Source organism: Struthio camelus, chromosome 18 (assembly GCF_040807025.1).
Source record: "Struthio camelus isolate bStrCam1 chromosome 18, bStrCam1.hap1, whole genome shotgun sequence".
NCBI classification, from domain to species: domain Eukaryota; kingdom Metazoa; phylum Chordata; class Aves; order Struthioniformes; family Struthionidae; genus Struthio; species Struthio camelus.
This window is the reverse complement of record NC_090959.1, coordinates 10,777,445-10,797,621: the sequence shown is the minus strand read 5'-3', so window position 1 is coordinate 10,797,621 and position 20,177 is coordinate 10,777,445. Positions and strand designations below refer to the sequence as shown.

The 20,177-nt window shown below is 43.8% G+C and overlaps 1 protein-coding gene across 1 annotated transcript in view; it reads left to right on the top strand.

Annotated features, from left to right (window-relative positions):
• Positions 1-20,177, top strand: part of ATP9A (ATPase phospholipid transporting 9A (putative)) — a 68,093-nt gene that overhangs the window by 34,157 nt on the left and 13,759 nt on the right. Inside the window, exons 14-21 of the mRNA XM_068912290.1 lie at positions 1,926-2,138; positions 8,704-8,865; positions 14,979-15,071; positions 15,911-15,994; positions 16,879-17,049; positions 18,921-19,019; positions 19,297-19,386; positions 19,508-19,652. Of these exons, the coding sequence (XP_068768391.1) occupies positions 1,926-2,138; positions 8,704-8,865; positions 14,979-15,071; positions 15,911-15,994; positions 16,879-17,049; positions 18,921-19,019; positions 19,297-19,386; positions 19,508-19,652 (1,057 nt within the window). The remainder of the gene's footprint in view (positions 1-1,925; positions 2,139-8,703; positions 8,866-14,978; positions 15,072-15,910; positions 15,995-16,878; positions 17,050-18,920; positions 19,020-19,296; positions 19,387-19,507; positions 19,653-20,177) is intronic.

Below are 20,177 nucleotides of genomic sequence, written 5' to 3'. Positions count from 1 at the left end.
AGCAGCTAGTGTTTCAGCCCCCTTTCTGTGTGGTACTTATAAAAGATTTAAGAGTTGTTACTAATTATGTAGTTATAGAAGCCTTGTTTTTAATTTGCTGTTAATAAGGGTTCTCTCAACCTGCAATATCTTCTGCAGGAAGAAATAAATGACTTTTGGGGGACTTACCAACTATCCGATTTTCTCTTTTGTAAAATGCGATTCCACTGATGCAATCCACACTGCTTAGTGATGGATTACTATTCCCACGTTGTAAGCCAAGCGTTTTCGTTTCTTAATGGTTGTGGTATTCCTTCATTTCTACAGAGACTTCAGAGGTAGTTTTCCAAGTGCCTGTGCTTTTCCTTAAGCAAATACATCCAAGGCAGTACATTGGATTTTGCATATCACTTTGTTTTTGTTTTGCTCTAGAGATTTCAGATTTAAGTGTGCTTTCTGAGCCCCCATAAAGTAAAACAATGAAGCCTTCATTCTTACCTGGGAAAGGTAGAATGCTCTGTACTGTAGATAGGACTCTTATTTTTGGATTTTGTTCATGTTGGTAGAGAAGATGCACAGCAGTTTTCCTTGAACTTGGTAATCTGGTGGCCTAGCTTTTCCCTGGTCGGGGAAAATCCCCCTGTCAGGCTATGGTCTTCTATTTTTAACTAAGCATACAGTAGCTGATAAATATCTGGTATTTTGAGTAATTTTTTTTTTTTTAACTGGCATGGGTCTCTGGTAGCATTTTCCAGCAACACAAGCTTTGTGTGAATTTTTATGGACAGATCTTATAACTACCTTAGCCATCTCTTTTTTTTCTACCTCAGCTTTCATAGCCTTCTTACCATCTGCTGCTTCTCCTGGTGCTGAGACCCAAAAATGACTTAACTGTACTTTCAGTGTGTAAATAGACGTCAGATCTAGTTGCCCCTGTTTTTGCATTCAGTCTCCAGAGGGTAAAAAACTTGACTAGTTGTTAGTTAATTTCCAAAGCATTCAATATTTGTCAAGGACATTTGGAATGAGACTGAGGTCAATATGTAAATAGTGCTATGGGTCAATTTAAATGCACTTCAACTGCGAGTTTACTGCTGGTTAAAGGCCTATCACAACAGTGATGATGAGCAGCAATATTAAATTTGAAGATCGTATGTGTCTTAATCACTAGAATTCGAAAAAACGGCATTTAATTTTATGGAATCAATATTGGTAAAGGGTATGTCTCATAAAGCATCTATCATGACAAAGTTAGACTCCTTATAATGAGAAGCATTTGCTGGTAGTGATTCATTTTGAACTGTAGTTCTTATTCTTTACTCTTATTTTTACCATGTTGTGGCCTTTGACCTGGAAGCGAAACTTTTGTCCTCTTGACACTAAAGGTTAACAGAGCAGGAAACTAGATCACTGTGTGTCCCCTCTTCAACCACGATAATTTAGTAATTGTGCAATTATCTGAGGAGTCCCATTCTGATACTAAAAATAGTATTAAAAATTAAATGAATGTAATTAAGATTTTCTAGATCCATACGAGACATCTGTTTTCTGTTTTCAGCAATTATATGCTCTTGCATGTGAAACCCCAGTTGACTCTAAACTTCCAGAGCCACTGGTCTTTTGTGGGGCAAAGAGAAGTTGCAATGGGTCTTGTGTGACTTTGGTCTTTCACCCATCAGTGTTCTGCGGATCTGCAAGAAAGGGTCATTTTCTCCATATACTGCTCAGGTTTAGATAAATCTCTTGGGGCACTTTCCTCCACCCGGAATATTGTTAAGTTGCATTACGCTGGGGAGCACTCCTGTGATGGTAGCGCAAAGGTGCACAAAGAGTCCACCTTGTTCCAGGCGACGTAAGAGTCCGCAGCTACTACATCGATCGTCTTCGTGGAAGTAAAAACTTTTTTCCTTATAGTAAGAGTCTATTCTACTTTTCCTTTCTATAAGCAATCCCAGGACCCACCCGCTCTGAAGGGCGTTACCTTAGCCACCAAGGTGCGAAAAACCATGAGCAGCCGAGTGCACGAGGCAGTGAAGGCGATCGCCCTGTGCCACAATGTCACACCAGTGTACGAGTCCAACGGCGTGACGGATCAGGCTGAAGCTGAGAGACACTATGAAGATTCCTGCAGGGTGTACCAGGCTTCCAGTCCCGATGAGGTCAGTATCCATTTGGGTTGATAAAAATATAAATCCAACTTTGCTTGTTGCACGAAAGAATTTTCTTCGTTAAAAATGTTTCGTGTGTTGGTTACATTTCTTGGATACGTATTTTTTTAATGGAGCTGCAGTAAAACAATTAGTTTTCTATTAATTTGTATAATTATACTTGCGCTTCACCATTAAAAGACTGAAACTTGAAACTTCCCGTAAGAACCCTACCAATGATATACTGAGATCCTATCACCACTTTGACAGCGTTTGAAGGGTTCTTTCATTTATTGCTCCAAATGAACAGACTTGCCTCTGATAATAACCATTTTCACCTTCAGCATCAGAAAGGAAGCTGGCTTTCCCCATTGCTAGAGGTGAGAAATTGTTTGCAGAGAAATCTGTTTACTGTTTAAAATCCTCGAGAAGCCAGGCTTCTGAGGGTGTGCGCGTATTATCGAACGACTGGCATGCAGAGTTAGGTCCCGCTTTCACCTACCATTTAAAATATTCCCAATAGGTTTTTTTCAAATACACAATTAATTCATTTAATATAATATGTTCTTGTCTGTATGATGAGAGCTTCTTTGCCTTTTTCCCTCTCCATTGATGTGCCTGCGGCAACAACGAATGCTCATGCTTCTCTGGTTTTATAGCTACTGTGTGGTGTGTGTGTGTGTGTGTGTGTGTCCTCTCTCACGCTGTAATCCAGCTCTGTGTTCTGCTTACCTGTTTTTCTCCTCTAATGTGTTGCTCTCCCCCGTAAGGGCAGCTTTACAGAAAGCAAATGCCTTTGGATTGAAATGAGATCTGAATGATTTCCAGATGGTAATTTTTGTGATCTGTGTTTAAGGTCTCTTTTTTTTTTAATTTTTTTTAAATGCATTTACTAGCTATTTAGGCACAAATTCTCTGTTTATTTACCTGTATGCTGTGGTGTGGTATACAGCAAAGCCAGTTATTTTTCTTTTCCTTTTTGGCTTTATGCTATTCTGTCTTTAAAATATTTGTCTGGAATACCCAAGGGTTTATTGTGTGTTTTGTTTTTTGCTATAACATGATAATAATCCTTCCAGGATTACTGTTTAAATTCTTTTTTTCTTTCTTGTGGTTTCTTAAGTAGAGAATTACCGTAGATTCAGAAATCAGATATGCTTTGGTGCACTGAGGAAATCTTGTCTGTAGCTCTTAGATATACAAATATTGTTTAGACATGCTCTGCGTGCGTCGTACTGGAGGCTACAAAATGCGGGATCAGCACAAGCTGAGTCCCTGAGACGAGAGCAATGCTGCTAAGTAACGTTCCCTGTAGGGGAATGCTTTGGACTCCTGTTAAAGCCAGCCTTTGAAATCCTATAGCAATAAAATATTGCCATGGCAGGGAAGGTCAGTTTATGAAATGAGTACAAAAACTTGTATTCTCTTTACTTTAACAGCAAGGGTAATTTCTACCAGTTGGCATAGGATTCATTTCCTGTAACAGAAAGCAGGATTTCCTAAATTTGTTTCCTGTGCACGCTGCCATTTAGAGCTCTTGAAGAATCTTTATTCAGATATCGGTTACAGCCTTGGGGCTCTGCAAGCGTGTCAGTGGTAGCCATACAGTAACTAACAGGGGAAATGAAATAGATATAATCTGATGGGAGATAAGAGTGCCTGGGATTCCTGGGCAAACCGTCGTTAACCCTGACAACGCTCCGCAGCGGCCAGGACATGAAAGGGTGCCGAGCCACTGGCTTCTGCCCGTCCTCGGCGCGCCTAGGCAACCCTGAATGGGACGCTTGTCGAGCAACTCATGACGCAGACGGATCCGTTGGTCTCTCTAGAATGAAATTTATTAGTCGATATCCATTTCAGTGGTGGCTGGGGCGATTTAATTGTCAGAGCGAAGTTTGGGGGACAGTACGCCGAGTGGCTGCGGCCGCTCGGCTTCGTAACGCGTAGAGCTGCGTCCACCTTGACTCCTGGAGCGCCGTAAGGAGATCTGTTGATTTCTCTTCATCGGCGAGCACGGACTCTCTTGATGGGTGCGAGGGGTTTCAAGGTTGAATCTCACTTGTTTAAGCTGCAAAAATATTTTTGCATCCTAAATGTTTCTCCTGTTATGACTGGGAGCCCATATAGTTAGTTTTAAATGGTGGAGAATAAATGTCTGCTGTCTTGGACCGTTCTGAAAACGTACCTCCCGTATGAGGGTGCCCAAAATCTGCCACAGCGAGCCAGCGCTTCTGTTGCAGTCGCTGTTGTTTGTTGGCACAGCGGTACTTTCTAGCGGCAAGGCCCCATTGTGTTGCGTGTTGAACAGGGATGGCAACTTAAATGCTTTTAGTAGGTCTGATAGGAACACTTCAAAACTGTATCACTTTTCCCCTCGGTAATTATTCATCAAGTCCTACAGAGGCTGGAAAGTGGCATGTTAAAAGGGATCGGTAGCGCTTCGTCAGTGCTGGTGCTGGACGCTGTTCACCTGGAGGGCCGTTAAGGGCTGCGAGAAGTGCTCTGGGCCTGGAGCTGGCTCAGGAGCAGCACGGGAAGAGGGAAACTTCTTTTGTTATTCTTCCTCTTCTGTTGGCGTGCCTTTTTGGAGCCTTAGTGCCAGCCGACACAAACAGTGTTGTGCAATGATACGTGGTTAGTGCAAGGGTCTGTCACAGGCACGTGACATAGCACATATCGTGTGCTGCTCTTCCATTTGTTACTCTGCGCGAGGCTTTGCTTTTGGGAGGTTTAAATGCTTCTGGACGTCGAATTTAAATGAGGCCCAGCAGGGACAGAGGGAGGAAACGTTCGTCAAAGAACGTAGCAAAGGGTGCTTTAATAGGCTGGGTTGGGAGCGGAGATTTGCAGCTTACGGGCATGGACATGTGAACATCTAGCGTTGTGTGCACCGAACAAATGCCCGTCTGACATCACGCTGTGAAAAATTCTGAACAATTATCTATTAACCAGAGTATTAAAAGCAGAGCTCAATCTCTGCTCTAGAAAACTCTTAGGAGGAGTTTCCAACTCACTGTCTCAGTGAGTACTTTCTCAGTCTAAGGGTGTCTTGAGGAAACTTTGGAAAAAGATAAGCTTGGGAGATCCTTTGCTTTTTGTAACCTTTGCGAATATATCTGTAAAAACGTACTAATATTAATTGATGTAAGGTCTTTTAAGGCAAAGCCAAATCAACTTTTTTTTTCAGTTTGATGATTTAAGACTGAAAAAGCTACCTAAAATAAAGCTTTTCTTTTTTAAGATAATCTGTTTATGGGTGAAAGTGAGCTGAAAATGTTCACAAAAGCTTGTTTAATTAGACCAGTTATCTGGAAAAACTTGTCTGGTAAAACCTGGACTCAACGCAAGTATTTATAGATTTTATTTTTATATGTATCTTGTGTATGTGATTTCCCAAAATAAATTACATTTTAATCTAAGGCATCTGTGGCTGTTGGAAGAAGTAAAGGCAGAAACTGAAAGACACAAAGGATCATTAACCTTCGAGTCTGTGTTGATCATGTGCCTAGCCCTCTTATGCCTTTGAAAATGTCGCTGTAAAATACTTCTAGTCTTCTGTATCTATTTGAAACAAATATTCCTTGATCCATTTTAGAGGCAAATGATAGATGGGCTTATGTCAGCTAGCCCTGCCATCTGTTACTGCCGAGATGTCCTCTAGGACTGAACCCCTGTATCTCAGCAGACTGGATTTTTGATGGAAGTGTCAGCTGAGGTGGGAAGTCTGGGCAGGATTGCCGGGGAAGGAACACAAAGGATTTGGTCTTCTGCCTTGACTCTGGTTGTGTTTAGTGAAAGCTTGTGGAAAAAAAATCAGTGCTAGAGATCTTTAAATAGTAGAAGCTGCAGTCAATATGATGTTCATAAGTTCCAGTAGATGAGATCAGGTGTGTGCCTTGAAAAATCTGAAGGCGTTTTTTGGTTTTTGTTTTATAAGGTTTGTGGAGCAGGGGTTTCCTACTGAAGGACCTGTTAGCTGTCTTATTGTTTAGATGCTGATCGGTACAGAGATTGGAAGCTGGTGATGAACTGTGTTACTGCCAAGCAGATAGGAGTATAACACAGAGCTCATTTATTTGTTTTGTTTTTTAGTGTGAATTGTCTCACACTCGTTTAAATAATAGGTTTTTTTTCTTTAATAGTTTAGTCAGTTTTCCTGTTTTCGTCAGGTGTTGTAAGAATGGATTCTTCCATCCAATAGGACTTGGATTGTATTTCTGGATGAAGAAGCATATTTCTTGGTGTTCTCAGAGAACCTGAGCAACTCCCACTCGTTTCGTAAACGGAGGCTTCTAGGGACGATAGGCTGGCTTTGTTGCAGGCTTGAGTCTTGATGACAATTTCAGAGAAGCTTTGTAATTACTTCTGGGAGTGTTTTCTTAGGAAAAAATAAGTACTTTTATATTTCACATTTTTGAATATGAACTGGTGTTGAACATATTTTAAGATCAGGAGAATAATTTGCCTCAGTCAATACTGTGGTATTATCTCCATTGAAATAATTTTGTTTGACAAACCTCTGTTGTGTGGCCTGAGCCTGCCATGTGTTACTCTATCGAGAACCGTTGTCCAGGAGGAGACTCCAATGAGCTGTACGTGGTATCATCTGATGGGCAAATACAGCTCTTCAGTAAGTTGTTATTCTGGCTTCAGTGAAAATAGCCTATATGCCTTGTTTGTCAATGTGTAGACCTGTCCGTTAAATTAGAGCATGATAGAAATAGCCCTTTGATTGAAGAGTGTAAACTGGTAACAACACTGGGCAAGGAAGCAAGAGATGATGAGGTGAATGTGGAAGTTGACTGACTTTGCTTTGTGTTAGTGTTTCTGGTTTTGATAACTGTAAATCCAGAGTGAATGCAGTGTTTTTTATTTGATATTTCATAAACAGCAGTCTGAAACGGCACGTTCGGAAAGTAAGTGTTTGTAAATAGGATTTCCCTAACGTGCCAAACCATAGGTTTGAGAACTCTAGGCTTGTGCAGAGAGTACCTTCATTTGCTGAGGGATTTTCTTTCAGGACCTTGTAGTTGAAGGCAGGTGATGACCTTGTGTGAGGAGCCTAGGAAAGCTTTGCAGCTGAATCGGACAGGAGCTGGGCTACGAAAATTCTGGAAATACTGTTAGCAGGTTTTGCCTTAAGTTAAAAGTTTACTGTAAAGAGCCACATGAGAGCACCTGCATATAAAATACCTCATTAGACTGAGTTCTCAATGATCTGACCCAAAGGCCATCAGTTTTGTTGGAAAGTTCGGACTGGACCTAGTACCCAAAGCCGTGGTTAGAGTGCTGGGGCTAAGCTGGTGTTTTATTTTTTCTCTCCATGAACACGAACAGCTTTAACTTATGATAAAGCACATGTTTCAAAATAAGATTACATATTAATGATTTAGTCAAAGTGTTATGATAGTTGTTTCACAGATTCCTTTGGAAGGTGAAGAAGTATTCAGTCCTGTGAGGAATAAATTGAATTACGTCCCCCTGCTTTACAAGAAGTTAAATGCTACAAATAATTATGGTCGTAGAAATGGTTGTTCTAATGAAACAAATAAAAAAACAAAGATAAACAAACCTTACAGTGAGCCTCTGAACAGAATAAGACAAGAAACAGAAACTTGTTTATGTTTAAAAAAAAAAAAAAAAACACTCCTGGACGAGAGATTCATGCACCCTGCGATTCTGTTTATTTACTGAGGAACTTGTGGCACGTGAGCGGACGCAGCAGCTTTCCTTCTCCCAGATTTGCACAGGCCCTGGATGCAAATCCTTTCTGCCCCGGAGCACTGGAGACGGGCGGCACGCGCTGCCGGGCTGCCCCACGCTGCCGAAGCGATGCCAGCAGCGGGCTTGTTGCCACCTCTCTCTTGGGTGAGGCTGAGCTGCCGCGAGGGACTCGGGTTCGACCTGATGATTTGTCTGTCGTTCCCGTTGCCCGGCAGGACACAGCACCATCAGTCTCCTCTGATGCTCTGCTGAGTTGCTCTGTGGTCTCTGTCACTGCCATCTCTGAAGGCACCACAATTAGCTCGTGTCCAGCACTCTCTATGGTTGTCTCCTGTTTGTTTGCAACCATAGCTGCATCCTCCGACATCACTGTGTCCAGCACCTGACAGCCCGGCGTGACCTCTCCACCTGACTCTCTTCCACCGACCTCCCTCACTTCCAACCAGCGGTGACGTTCGTGGTGGTCCCGTCCCACGAGCTTGGTGCTGGAGCCCCTGCTGCGCTTGGGTTGGCTCCTCCACTGACTGCTTTTTGTGTTTCATGTTATTCGCCTGACCAAAGGGGATGCGGAGGCTCGTACTATAGGTTACACAGTCCATAAACCCTCCTCCGGCTGGAGGGAAGCTCTTGCAGGGCCAGGGCCGGCCCTAGGGAAAACCACACTGAAGGGATCATTTGTTCTCATCACGTGGTCAAGGGAGAAAAACGGATCTGCTTTATTGTGCCATTAATGACTAAGGAACTTCTTTTCCAGCTAAAACCCGCTGTCCCTTCCCTTCTGGTGCTCTCTTACGTGACCTCTGGCCCGTCAGCCTCAGCGGATGGCCTGACCTCTAACCCTGCTTGCGTTTAGGTGGCCCTGGTCCAGTGGACGGAGAGTGTGGGCTTAACCCTGGTGGGCAGAGACCAGTCCTCCATGCAGCTGAGGACACCGGGTGGCCAGATACTGAACTTCACCATCCTCCAGATCTTCCCCTTCACTTATGAAAGCAAACGAATGGGAATAATCGTTCGGGTAAGTGGCTTTGGATACGTCTTTGTGAATGTCCTGGTAGTGTAACCTGAAGAAGAAGGTAAAACATGCTTACTCTCAGCAGTGATGTTCTTCCTTGGAGAATTTTACAGTATCTCTTATCTCTGATTATAAACTGGTTCCATGTTTTGAGCTAATAGCTTCACATTGCTGGGATTGTTTCGTACTATAACTTTTTTTCCTTTCCTGTATTCTGCCACACACGCTGTTAGGTATCCTGTGACATTCTTAGTCCCTCGCTCAAAGTAACAGCAAAATAGCGGGGGGAACTAGTTTCAGTTGATGGTTTAGAGTGTGTGTGTGCACGTGCACGCGTGAGTCCTCCGCAGTTACAGCTTCCTCTAGCTGCTCCTTCCTGCTTTCTTTTTTAATTTCTGTTTGTATTTTCTGGGGTGCATTTTGGCAGCACAGCTCCGCGGGCCCCTGCTGCGCAGCCGTGCACACGCCGGTGCCGGCGCAGCACAGCGGGACGACGTCGCGGCTGGCCGGGGCCGTGCAGCCAGCGCTGCCAGCGGCTGTGCAAGCACCGCCTCGGGGGCAGCGAGGGGGCTGCCGGGGGAAGAAGCGGTAGCTGGGGTACGTCCCAGGGGGCTGCCAAACCAAGGGCCCTGGAGGTGCTGGAAAACACTCGGAGGATTTTTGCTGCAAGTGCAAGGGAGAAGGAGAAGCAGGAGGACCTCAGGGGGAGGAAGAGAGCTACAGTCTGAACGTCTCGGCTATCTGCGCACTGAACCCAGGCGCAGAGGCTTTGATAGTTGGTAGAGATGCCTAGTTCGCTCTCAAATAAGCCTGTTGGTTCAAGTGCTCCTTAAGGCAGCACTTAGCCGTCGTACTTATCCTCTTCCCTGGGACCCAAATTGCGTTTTCCCTGCCTGTGTTGTGCCATCCCACAGACTGACCCACGCGAGGAGGCAGGGGAACGCGGGAAGGAGCAGCACCACGCGCGCAAGGAGACCGGGCAAGCAGCAGTGCCTCTGCGCCGCTTAAGCGGCCTTTGGAGCCCGCTCTGCGTCCTTGGGGGTTGTCTTCTCTCTTCGCTGTGGTTGAAAGCGCCTGCCGTTCCTCTCGTGTCCTCGCCGCAGTCAGGCTGGCAGAGCTGTTTGGGACTGGGGCTGCGAGTCAACCTGGTCACACGAGTCCCCTTCCCGATCCCGCCTGCAGGCAGGATCAGCCACCAGGAGGAGTTCACAGGCCCAGCTTAGTGTATCTTCAGAGCAGTCGTGGTGGTTTAACTGAGGGGTCGTGGAGACAGCGACAAGCAGGAAGGAGGAAGGGGATCACAAACTGCTGCCACAGCAAATAACTTAATCCTGACTCAAAGTCTGCAGCAGATAAGTGATAGCAGCTCGTTTGTGGCACGCTGGAAGCGCTACCTACGCCTCCGCCAGGCGTCGAGACTCTCGTGAGACCCCGTGGAGGTGCGCAAGGCGAGCGTGCGCGCGTGCTGCAACTGCAGGGAACTCCGGAGAATTTGTTGAGCCTGTTTAACATAGCTCACAGATACGCTGAGGACACTATCGTGAGCACGGTTTGATATAGCGGACTTAGGTAGATGGCTGCATCCGTGCCAGCAGGTGCCTTTATCAGCAGCAGCAGGCGCTGCAGAGGCTATGTAGGTGCCCAGTTGAAATTGTACACGTAACTTTGTGGTTCTGTATGCAAACCCAACAGAAGATCAGACTCTCAAAAATAAATCACCCTGAAAGAGGAAGAAAGTGTGGATGCTAAAAACAGTAGAGGAGAGGAGTTGTCACCATTATTATCATTAGTTTTCAAGAAAATGCTAAAGAATTAACGTTAGTAAGATGAACTCACCCGGTTAAAGTGAGGTACTTCCGTCTGCCTGCAGAGCAAGCAAGGTGAAGCAGTTAGAATATTTCTTTTATAGTTGATTACAACATCCTTGTGTGGATTTTTTTGTTTATTTGTTGTCCTTTTTAACTGAAAGTACAGACATATAATCTGTGCTAGGAATCTAAAGCATGAATATGGAACCTGTGATCCAGAGCAAGATATGATTTGCTGTATCTCTTCAGGTGATCAGCAGCCTTGTTATTTAGGGTGGGGAGAATGGGTAAGATCTTACTTTTACTTTGTGGTAAAACAGGATTTCTTGGACATTTGTTTTGGGGTACCTGGAAATAGGGTATGGAAAATATCTTCTGCCTCTTGTCTTAAAAGTTACATCAGTGCAAGAGATGCACTTTGTTTTTAGTTGGGAGTATTTGGGATCGTTATCTCATATAAAGGGCTCTTCTAGAACAGATTAATTTGGTCTGCTCTATTGGCTGACGTTTCATAGTTTCACAAATTTGAACTTCTTTGGAGACCTGGAAGAGCACAGCCCCTGTCCAGAATTGGCACTACGGGAAGATAATGTGAAAGTGGGCAATGCAATGGTTGTGTTCAACAACAACAAAAAATAGGGAGAACTTCGGTGTTCTTGTTGCCAAAAGATGAGATGATAAAGATGGAACGGTGACGTGTGCACATAACGTCACTTTTTGGTAAGCTGTGAATGGCAATTTGCGTTTAGCACAAATTGAAAGCGCTAAAGCTCATGCAGTGGACACCCCGTTTGCATTATCCCACTTGCGCACTTCAGACTTGGATCTCCTGCCGCTCGGGGAGCGAATGCTTTTAAATTTTGGAGCAGAGACCACAGTATGGTATAGGGGGACAAATCTGTATTTGAAGTTGTTCCAGGCTTTGAAACATTAAAATATGCCCAAGGGCAGGAATGTTAGTTGAAGTGGGGCTACCAGGGCGAGCTTGTTCAAAGTAATCGGTGTGTTAAATCTGTGAACGCGGAGAGCTGACCGAGTGCGTGTGAGCAGAGGGAGTTCCTGCCGGCACTGCGACAAACGTCTGGTATCGCGCTGGAGGGCTGCAAGGAGTATTGTGCATAGCCATTCAAGTACAGCAGGTGTAATTTCTTCAGATAAATTATTTTTTACAGTGAAAATGACATGGAGATTTTAGGCAGCCTTTTAAAGACCTAAAAGAAAAATGCTAGCAGTAGAAGAGAGAGGATTGAACAACTTCCCCCTCCATCGCTTAGCGTAAGTGCAAGCTTTTCGTGAGATACTATTTTATCAAAGCTATAGAAAGTGAGATAACTATCACAGCCACTGTACATTTCATTAAATTGTGTTCATAGGCTCAGCAGAGAAACGAATGCCCTGAACTTCTTTCTCAACTACATGGAAAGCAGCCTGCTTTGGGCAACTTTTTTTTATCCCCCCCTCCTCCTCCTTTGTACGGTATGACAAGCTGGTGATTTGAAGCTTATATATTTTTAAATATATATTAGCTACATGCCTCTCCTTTCAGAAGAAAAAGGTTTCTATTACCATTTCTGTATTTGGTGTAGTGCTGCTGAAGGAGATGGCAAAACTCCCACCCGTGGTCACTGGGAGCAACATCAGGCCCCAGACGCTGAGCCTCTAACGCAGGGATTTATCTTGTTGGTAGAAGCATCAGCCCCTCTCTGTTGCACTTGTTACTTGAGTATCTTCATTTTGCACCCAGTGAGCTGTATCTAAATCATGCTCTCTCTACACAGAAGCAGGTTTTGCGTAGCAGACGCTGGCTGGCTGGGTATTACCTTGTGGTGCTCCTGTACATGGTGAAATACGATCCTCAAGCAGGTTTTTGATTTTCATCTAAAAAGAAAATGTTTATAAATCAGTAACTGACAGGTAAAATTTTCTTGTATTAAATATACATATATGCATGTTTAGGCACTCATGTTGGTTTTGATTCCTAACTTGCAAGGTAGTTACCTCTTTAGTATATTTTCTGAAACTGTTGCCTGTTTGTGGAAAAAAAAAAAAAAAAAGAAATAATGGAAGGCAAAGCAGCATAAAGTAACGAGAGGGCAGCAGAAGCAGTGAGCAGCCGCGGCAGGGAGGAATTGCAGAGTGAAAGCACAATCCGCGCTCGGGAGTGCAGTAAGTAGAATTAAAATGGTAATATTTTCTGCTCAGCTATGCAGATATTGGCCCATTCTTACAAACTGCCATTTTCTAGGCTGGCAGGAGCCACTGTGCTCATCTTGCCAGACTTCCTGCTTAATCTGGATGTAGAGTTCCAACAAGTGATTCATGCGTCCAGCTTGGTCTTGCTGTTACTGAAATCCTTGGCAGAGACGTCTGTCTCCCCTGCTGGTCCTGTCCTGTCTGTCTCTTATAAAAGATCTCTTTTAACACATCACTTTAAATAAAGTAGCAGTTAATATTGAAAACAAGTGGCAGATGTTACCTTATTTGGGACATTTTTGCAATATCTGCTTGTTACATGTGATCAACTCTCCTTCCTTGGTAGCTTATTATTCCAGTTCTCAGAGGTCTCGTCTGAACAAGGCAGCCGCTCTCTTTACAGTGCTGCTCGCTTACTTATCGTCTTCTTGAAAGAAGGCCTGTTTGTTTGACCACAACATTTTCCATTCTTCTTTTTCTGTGCTCTTTTTCCCCTTACCCATGTGGAATGATCTTTGTTGTAAAGCAAAGATAGCGCTATTGTCATATCTGGAATTGAAAGAAGCCTTTGAACTATGGCCAGATTCAGACCACGGTGGAAAAAGATGCCTCTCCAAAACAATATAACTGGCAAATCTCTGTGCAGATTTATAGCATGATCTTACCATAATATGAGAACGCACTAACCTCCTACTGAACTCGGTGAGAGGAAATGACTAATGCAAGGAGATAGCTGATACAGTATTTATATTGGACAAAAAGTCTAAACTATCTTAAGCCAGCTCTGCAGCACGGGAAGTGGAATCTGTATTCAGTTTCCTACAGAGATGTTGCTAGACACTTTTTAATCAAATAATTTAATAGATAAGCCTTTACCTTTTGCCGCTACCAGAAGTGTTATGTTTTACTTTAGCAGATTCTAGTTGTTTTGGTAGTTATATGTATTTTATTTTGGGGATGTAGGATGTGTGCCTATCGGTATACGAACACTGAGCGTTGCAGAAGACACGGGAAAACATCCTTAAGTTCAATTATAAGAATCTTACTTGTAAAGATCTTTATGACCTTGGCAGGAGTGCTCGGTAAAGGATCTTGATTATCTTTGGCTCCTTCTTCTGAATTTTGTTACCAAAGACACTTTTTGCCTGTTTATTACCTGCATTAGGTGTTGCCTTTCGTAGCCGTGGGCGTAAACTCTTTTCCCTGTGCCGCAGGCTGTTGGACTTTTACCCTGACTCAGATTCCTGTGTGAGAGCTGTCACTGCTGGTTTCTGCAATGGCAGAATAGATTGAGAAGTGTATTAAAGGATTAAAAATGAAAAAGTGTTCATTGTACTTGTTTTTAAGTAATTTTTCCCTCTTCATTCACAGCCATCTATTTCCAGACCTTCCTGGGCTTTTTGGTTTTGCGTGTTAAGTTTATTTTCTTCCTATCCCTGGTGGCTATCTCTGTTTACAGTGCAGTGTGTTCGTTACTCATTGTTTTGTCTCCTTTGAGGAAATTGCCAGGGTTTCCATTAGCTTATAATGCTAATAGCTGTGACCTCCTTAGGTATCTGTCTGGTTAGAAGGGATTTTTTAATTTGTGGTAATGTAAATATGCCTTGCTCGCAGCCTACAAATTGCTTATATCAGATAAGGCAGGCAGCAATCTAACCTTTCTGTGGCGAGCTTAAACTTCAATTGTGTTTATGCCGTATAATGTAATAGAAGGGTAAATTAGGGTGATTTCTACTCTGTTAAGCTTTGCACATCTGTGTTATTGTTTCAGGAAAGTATAAGGTTTGAAGCAGCTTTGGGGCGTGCGGGGTGGTTATTCCAGTGGCATATGCTGTCAGAAGAGAGAGGTGTCTGCCTGGAGATCACGCGTTGCTGATTCAATGCTGATCATCCTCTTCTAAAACACCAATTCCCACCGCGAATAACCAAACTTCAGTCAAATAGACATCTCCTTTTGGCCACGAGACAGGACGTTGAGCTACATTGGACCTTCAGCCTGACCCAATACAGCTATTTTTGACTTATGCAGAAAAACCTTGTGTCCTAGCTTGCTGAGCTCACTCAAAATGTGCTAATCGGGTGCCCAGCTTAGACTCTTTTGCTTGTCTTCTTCAGGATGAATCAACAGGAGAGATCACTTTCTACATGAAGGGGGCTGATGTGGTCATGGCTGGCATCGTGCAGTACAACGACTGGCTGGAAGAAGAGGTACGGGGCAGTCTGCCTTAGATAACGCAGGATTTCTTGGGCGAGTGCTTTTCTTGTGCCAGGGCGGCATGTCGCAAAGCTAGTGATATCAATGTAGCAGGATGGAGTAGCTGTTAAAACACCTGCAGGCTGAAAGATCGTTGATACAGCAATTCATTGGATTAGCAGTCAGCCAAATATATGTGCAACAGCAGTGCCTTTTAACGGAAGTCGGGTGGCAAGTTCAACACATCCAGTGCAGGATAATTCCCGTAGGTGAAATTTGGCTCAGAACTGACTGACGCTCAAGATGGCCAAATTTATCATGGGCTTGATCCTGCATTTGGATTTATTTTAAACTGAAGGATCTATTTAATTTCAAAACTGCATTTGGTAGTTTTCTGCTGGGATGTGTTTGTCAGGTTGGCCGTAACATTGACACAGACTTCGCAGCAGTAGCTTCAATTACTGTTTTTCTTCCCTGTGTTCATAGAGATAATCCATTAGTCTTGTTTTAAAGGCTTTGCAGCCAAAGATTGCAGGTCTTCGAGTCGAAGGCTTGCGTCCTTTCACTTGTAGCCGGAGAAAATGAAATTAATGGAGCTAGTTTTGCCGTACAGATATGGACGTTTTTGTTTCTGATCACTGAGGCAGATTATAAAACCATTTCAGATCTCCTCCATTTTTCCTCTTGAGTTTATCATGCACTTTATCAAGATGTTGTAGACTCAATAGGGTTGTTCAGATGGGACAGTTATTTTCTTAACCTGCTCTCTTACGTTGCAATCTCTGAAATGCTATGCATAAATCATCTTCCTCAAGATGCTGTTTATGGTTTACAGTGTAATTTTTCTTTGCAGTGTGGTAACATGGCTAGGGAAGGCCTGAGGGTTCTTGTTGTAGCCAAGAAGTCTCTGACTGAGGAGCAGTATCAAGACTTTGAAGTAAGTTTTTTTTTGTTTTTGCTTTATTTTTAAACAAATAATAACTGAAGTGATTCTCACAGACCTCTCATGATAATACTGCCTCCCATCTCCCTACTCCTTCTGACAGAATTGTTCTTAAACATTTTGCTGTTCATTTAATCCAAGTAGTGTTTTGAGTGGCATGCAAGAAACTAGATCCTATCCAGTTCATGAATCATGAGTAGTTCATGAATCCTGCCTTATAGTCTTTTGTGTTTATAGATTCTGCAAATATTCATCATTTGTTAGTCAAGTTGTGTTTTGGGGGTAAATGTATTGGCTTTTGATTTTCATGTTTGCATCCTGACATCAACGGAGACTGCGAACAACCTGAATATAACACAGCCAGGCTTCGTGGACATACAGACTTTGTGCATGGGGTTTGTTACATGGGACCCCAAACACAACATTAATTTATTTACCCCAGGCAGGCAGAATTCAAAGGAGAATTACTTGGTTGAATGCAGAGATGAGATGGTTGACATGTTTAGGACTCTCTATGGCCCTTACTAGTAGGAAGCGTGCTAGTCGTGAAAGCCATGGTTAGACCTGTAGTGTGAGGGAGTCATTTCCAGGCTTTCTGCAGGTGTCACTTCAGTGAGTGTTGTGCACTTGTGTGCAGAAGGACACAGTGTAAATCGCACCGTCCGCTTGGCACAGGACTGAGACAAGGTGCCAACAACTTCCTGAAATATTTTCAGCTTCGTTCTGTAATACAGAGCTAGTGTTCCCAGGGCATTACAGGTGGCACCCTTGAAGATAGGGAGACTTTGGTGGTCCTGCTGGTTAACCCTTTGTTCCACAGAAACAGAGTGGCTGCTCGAGAGACTGTGACTGTGAGTGTGTGTCTGGTCTGTCCTCAGGCTCGCTATGTGCAGGCGAAGCTGAGTGTGCACGATCGCTCGCTGAAGGTGGCCACAGTGATCGAGAGCCTGGAGATGGAGATGGAGCTGCTGTGCCTCACTGGAGTGGAGGATCAGCTGCAGACAGACGTCCGACCTACTCTGGAGACACTGAGAAACGCTGGCATTAAGGTCTGACTAACCTAACGTTTCCACTCACAGGAATCCCATGGAGTACGTGGCAGTGTCCTGCAGATAGTAAATTGAAACAGTTTGGAGCCCTGTTGAGCTAAATATTTCATCAGATGCCCTTTGGGAGTGGGAACAGTGAGCGTCTGAGCATCGCTTTGCATACAGAAAGTGCTCAGTGTGTTAAATATTAACATAGCATATCATTGATACTTTTCCTCCCCCAGCCTGCTCTGGCTCGTTCTACAGAGAAACCTATAGCTACTCTCCTGCCTATGCCTTTGAAGCTTGGGTTTTTTTTTTTGTTTTTTTTTTAGGGTGTAAGTGTTTCTTTCAAATGGTTGCATGAAGTTAGACTGAGTTAGATCTGTTCTGTCTCCTGGCGCGCAAGTTCTTGGGCTGGGGCTGAAGCACCCAGCTGTGAATATGAAAGTGTTGGAGTAGCCGCTAGAGGGGGCCTGAGCCAAAAGAATGAGGAGTGGGAAGGCTTTTTCCAGCTTTCTAGCCTTTGCATCCAAGACTTGAACACCTATAGTCTGAGCTGTATTCAGCAGCGAAGGAGCAGGCATGATTCCTGCTTAATTTTCCCCTCTAAAAATTTCTCAGTCAAATCCTGGATTTGCAAAAGGGAAATAATGGACCAAATGCCCAGATTTGGGCAAGAAAAGTAAGTAGAAGGGTTCTGGTTGTGGTTTCTCTGTTTCAAATACCAAAGTGAGCAAACTCCCAAGCTGGACTACGAATCCAAAAGCAGGGCTGCTGTTTGGGACTTAGATAGGAAGCAGGACGCGAAGCTTCGAACAGGCTTTCAGAAGCGCTTTCCGTCTGGAGCCATCCCTGTGCGCAGCAGGAGCTTCGGCAAGAGGAACGGAGCGAGGAGCCTTAGCCGTACTGCGGCGCTCTCGCCCTGCAGTGCGGTCCCAGCTAGACGTTCAAAAGCGGTTTCGTTTTTTCTTTTCACCTTGGCTGGAGGCACGGCCGGGGCGCTGAGTGCGCAGTCTTGCATGCTGAGCGCTGCGGTTTTCTGCAGTCTCTGTGATGGTATGTTCGTTAGGGTGTTGCATGCAAGAAGTAAATCCAGGCTGAAGGCAGTCTTATAGTTGGTCACAGGGACCATCTTGTTAAGATCGAATCTTTTTCTAACGTCAGATTATTAAACAAATAACTGTCGTCCTTTGTTTGTTTGCTGGGGTTTTTGTTGTCTTTTAAGTTTAGTTAAATGTTGTTGGGCGTTGTCTTCGAAGAATAAAAACACCAATGGAAAAATAAAATAAACTCTGATATATTTATACTGCTGAGGGAATTCCCTGCCAGATTTGGGGAGTATTGCTGCTGGCATTGCTCGCTAATGCCCCCCCACCCGAAGCGCAAAATGAAAGGAGCAGTGTGTATAAAAACAACTTGGTCTGTTCCAGCCGCACACATCAGCAGTGAGCTAACCCCGGTTGCATCATCCACGTTTCGGGCAGGGCCGTGAGGGATCTCTGCAGCACGATCTGCTTATTTCAGCCTGCGAGAAATAGCTGGGATGGGATGCGTTAACACATGCATACACGTTCCTTAGCTTGCGTTTTGTGGGGTTTATCAGCAGTATGTTGAAATGTTGCAGGTGGAAAAATGTTGCACCTAGTTTGTAGTCTCTTTTGCATTTCAGCTGCTAAAAGCTCTGCCCTCTTTCATGCATAAGAATTTTTTGTCCGTTTTAAAACAGAGCTTTCTCTAAAAAAAAAAAAATAATAATAATAATAATGATGATAATTTGTATATATATCCTAACAGTCCTTTGGTATGCCTGACCTGGCAGGTGGTACTTCTAGACCTCTTGAAGATGTGGTTAAATTTTGTGTTTAATATATTGAATATCTGGATTTCAGGTGTGGATGCTGACAGGGGATAAGTTAGAGACAGCCACGTGTACAGCGAAGAACGCACATTTGGTGACAAGAACACAGGACATCCATATATTCAGACTAGTGAGTAAAGCAGATGTGCCTCTCTCTCCAGACTTGCTCTGCACACTGAATTCTGGGTCAGGAGGGGTGCTGAGAGCACAGCTGTAGCCCAGGAGTAGACCTAGAATATTTAAGTTCTTTTACCCCGACTCTGAGTTTTTGTTTATCTGGCTGTATTCTTTGAACAACTCGGTGTGCTGCCTGTTCATTCCAGTTTTGCTCCCTTTTCAGACCGTTTTGTTTATTTTTTTCACCTCAGCCGACACAATCCTTCCTCAGTTGCCATGTTTTCTTCCAGGTGACTAACCGTGGAGAAGCCCATTTAGAGCTGAATGCCTTCCGCCGGAAACATGACTGCGCGCTTGTTATTTCTGGCGACTCACTGGAGGTAAACTCCAAACTCCTCAGACTGTTCAGGAACAGTCTCAACACACTATAGCTGAATTGGGATTTTTAAGGAAATATTTGTAGCACAAATATCAGTGGCGCTTCTGTTCCCTGTAAAATAGGTGTGTCTGAAATACTATGAGTATGAGTTCATGGAGCTGGCTTGCCAGTGCCCTGCTGTGGTGTGCTGCAGATGCGCACCAACGCAGAAGGCCCAGATCGTGCGCTTGCTCCAGGAGAGAACCGGGAAACTCACCTGTGCAGTAGGTAAGAGCTTCATTTAGTAGGTAAGACCCCCGTTATAGTCCCCTCAGACTCATTCCTGTGTCTGTATTAGGCAAAGCTTCTTTGATATGATGCGTATGTGGATATCTATAGCTGCGCCTGGATATGGAAAGACTGAAGAGTGTTTTAAGCATGTAAACTGCTGGGGGGTTTTTTGTTTTGTTTTTAAGGCCTGACTTCTGTCGGCTTAAGGTTGCAAGGAACCAAAGTTTGAAGTTGGAAAGAAGTGGTTTTTTTACTACCTTACTGCACAATAAGAGATTTATTATGCTTATTTCAGAACTAAAAGGTGGCCGCACTAGTTAAGGTTGAGTGACCACGTATGTCATTTTTATTTTTTATGTTCTTGAGTGAACGGTCCTGTGTCATCTCACAACACCTGGAAATGCTGAGTTAAGGAACAGGTGTTTTGTAGGATGATTGATAAGATGAGGTTTTGCATATGGAAACTTTAATGACAGGAATAGATATTTGGGGTGGTATATTTACAAAACAAAGAGTTTAAAC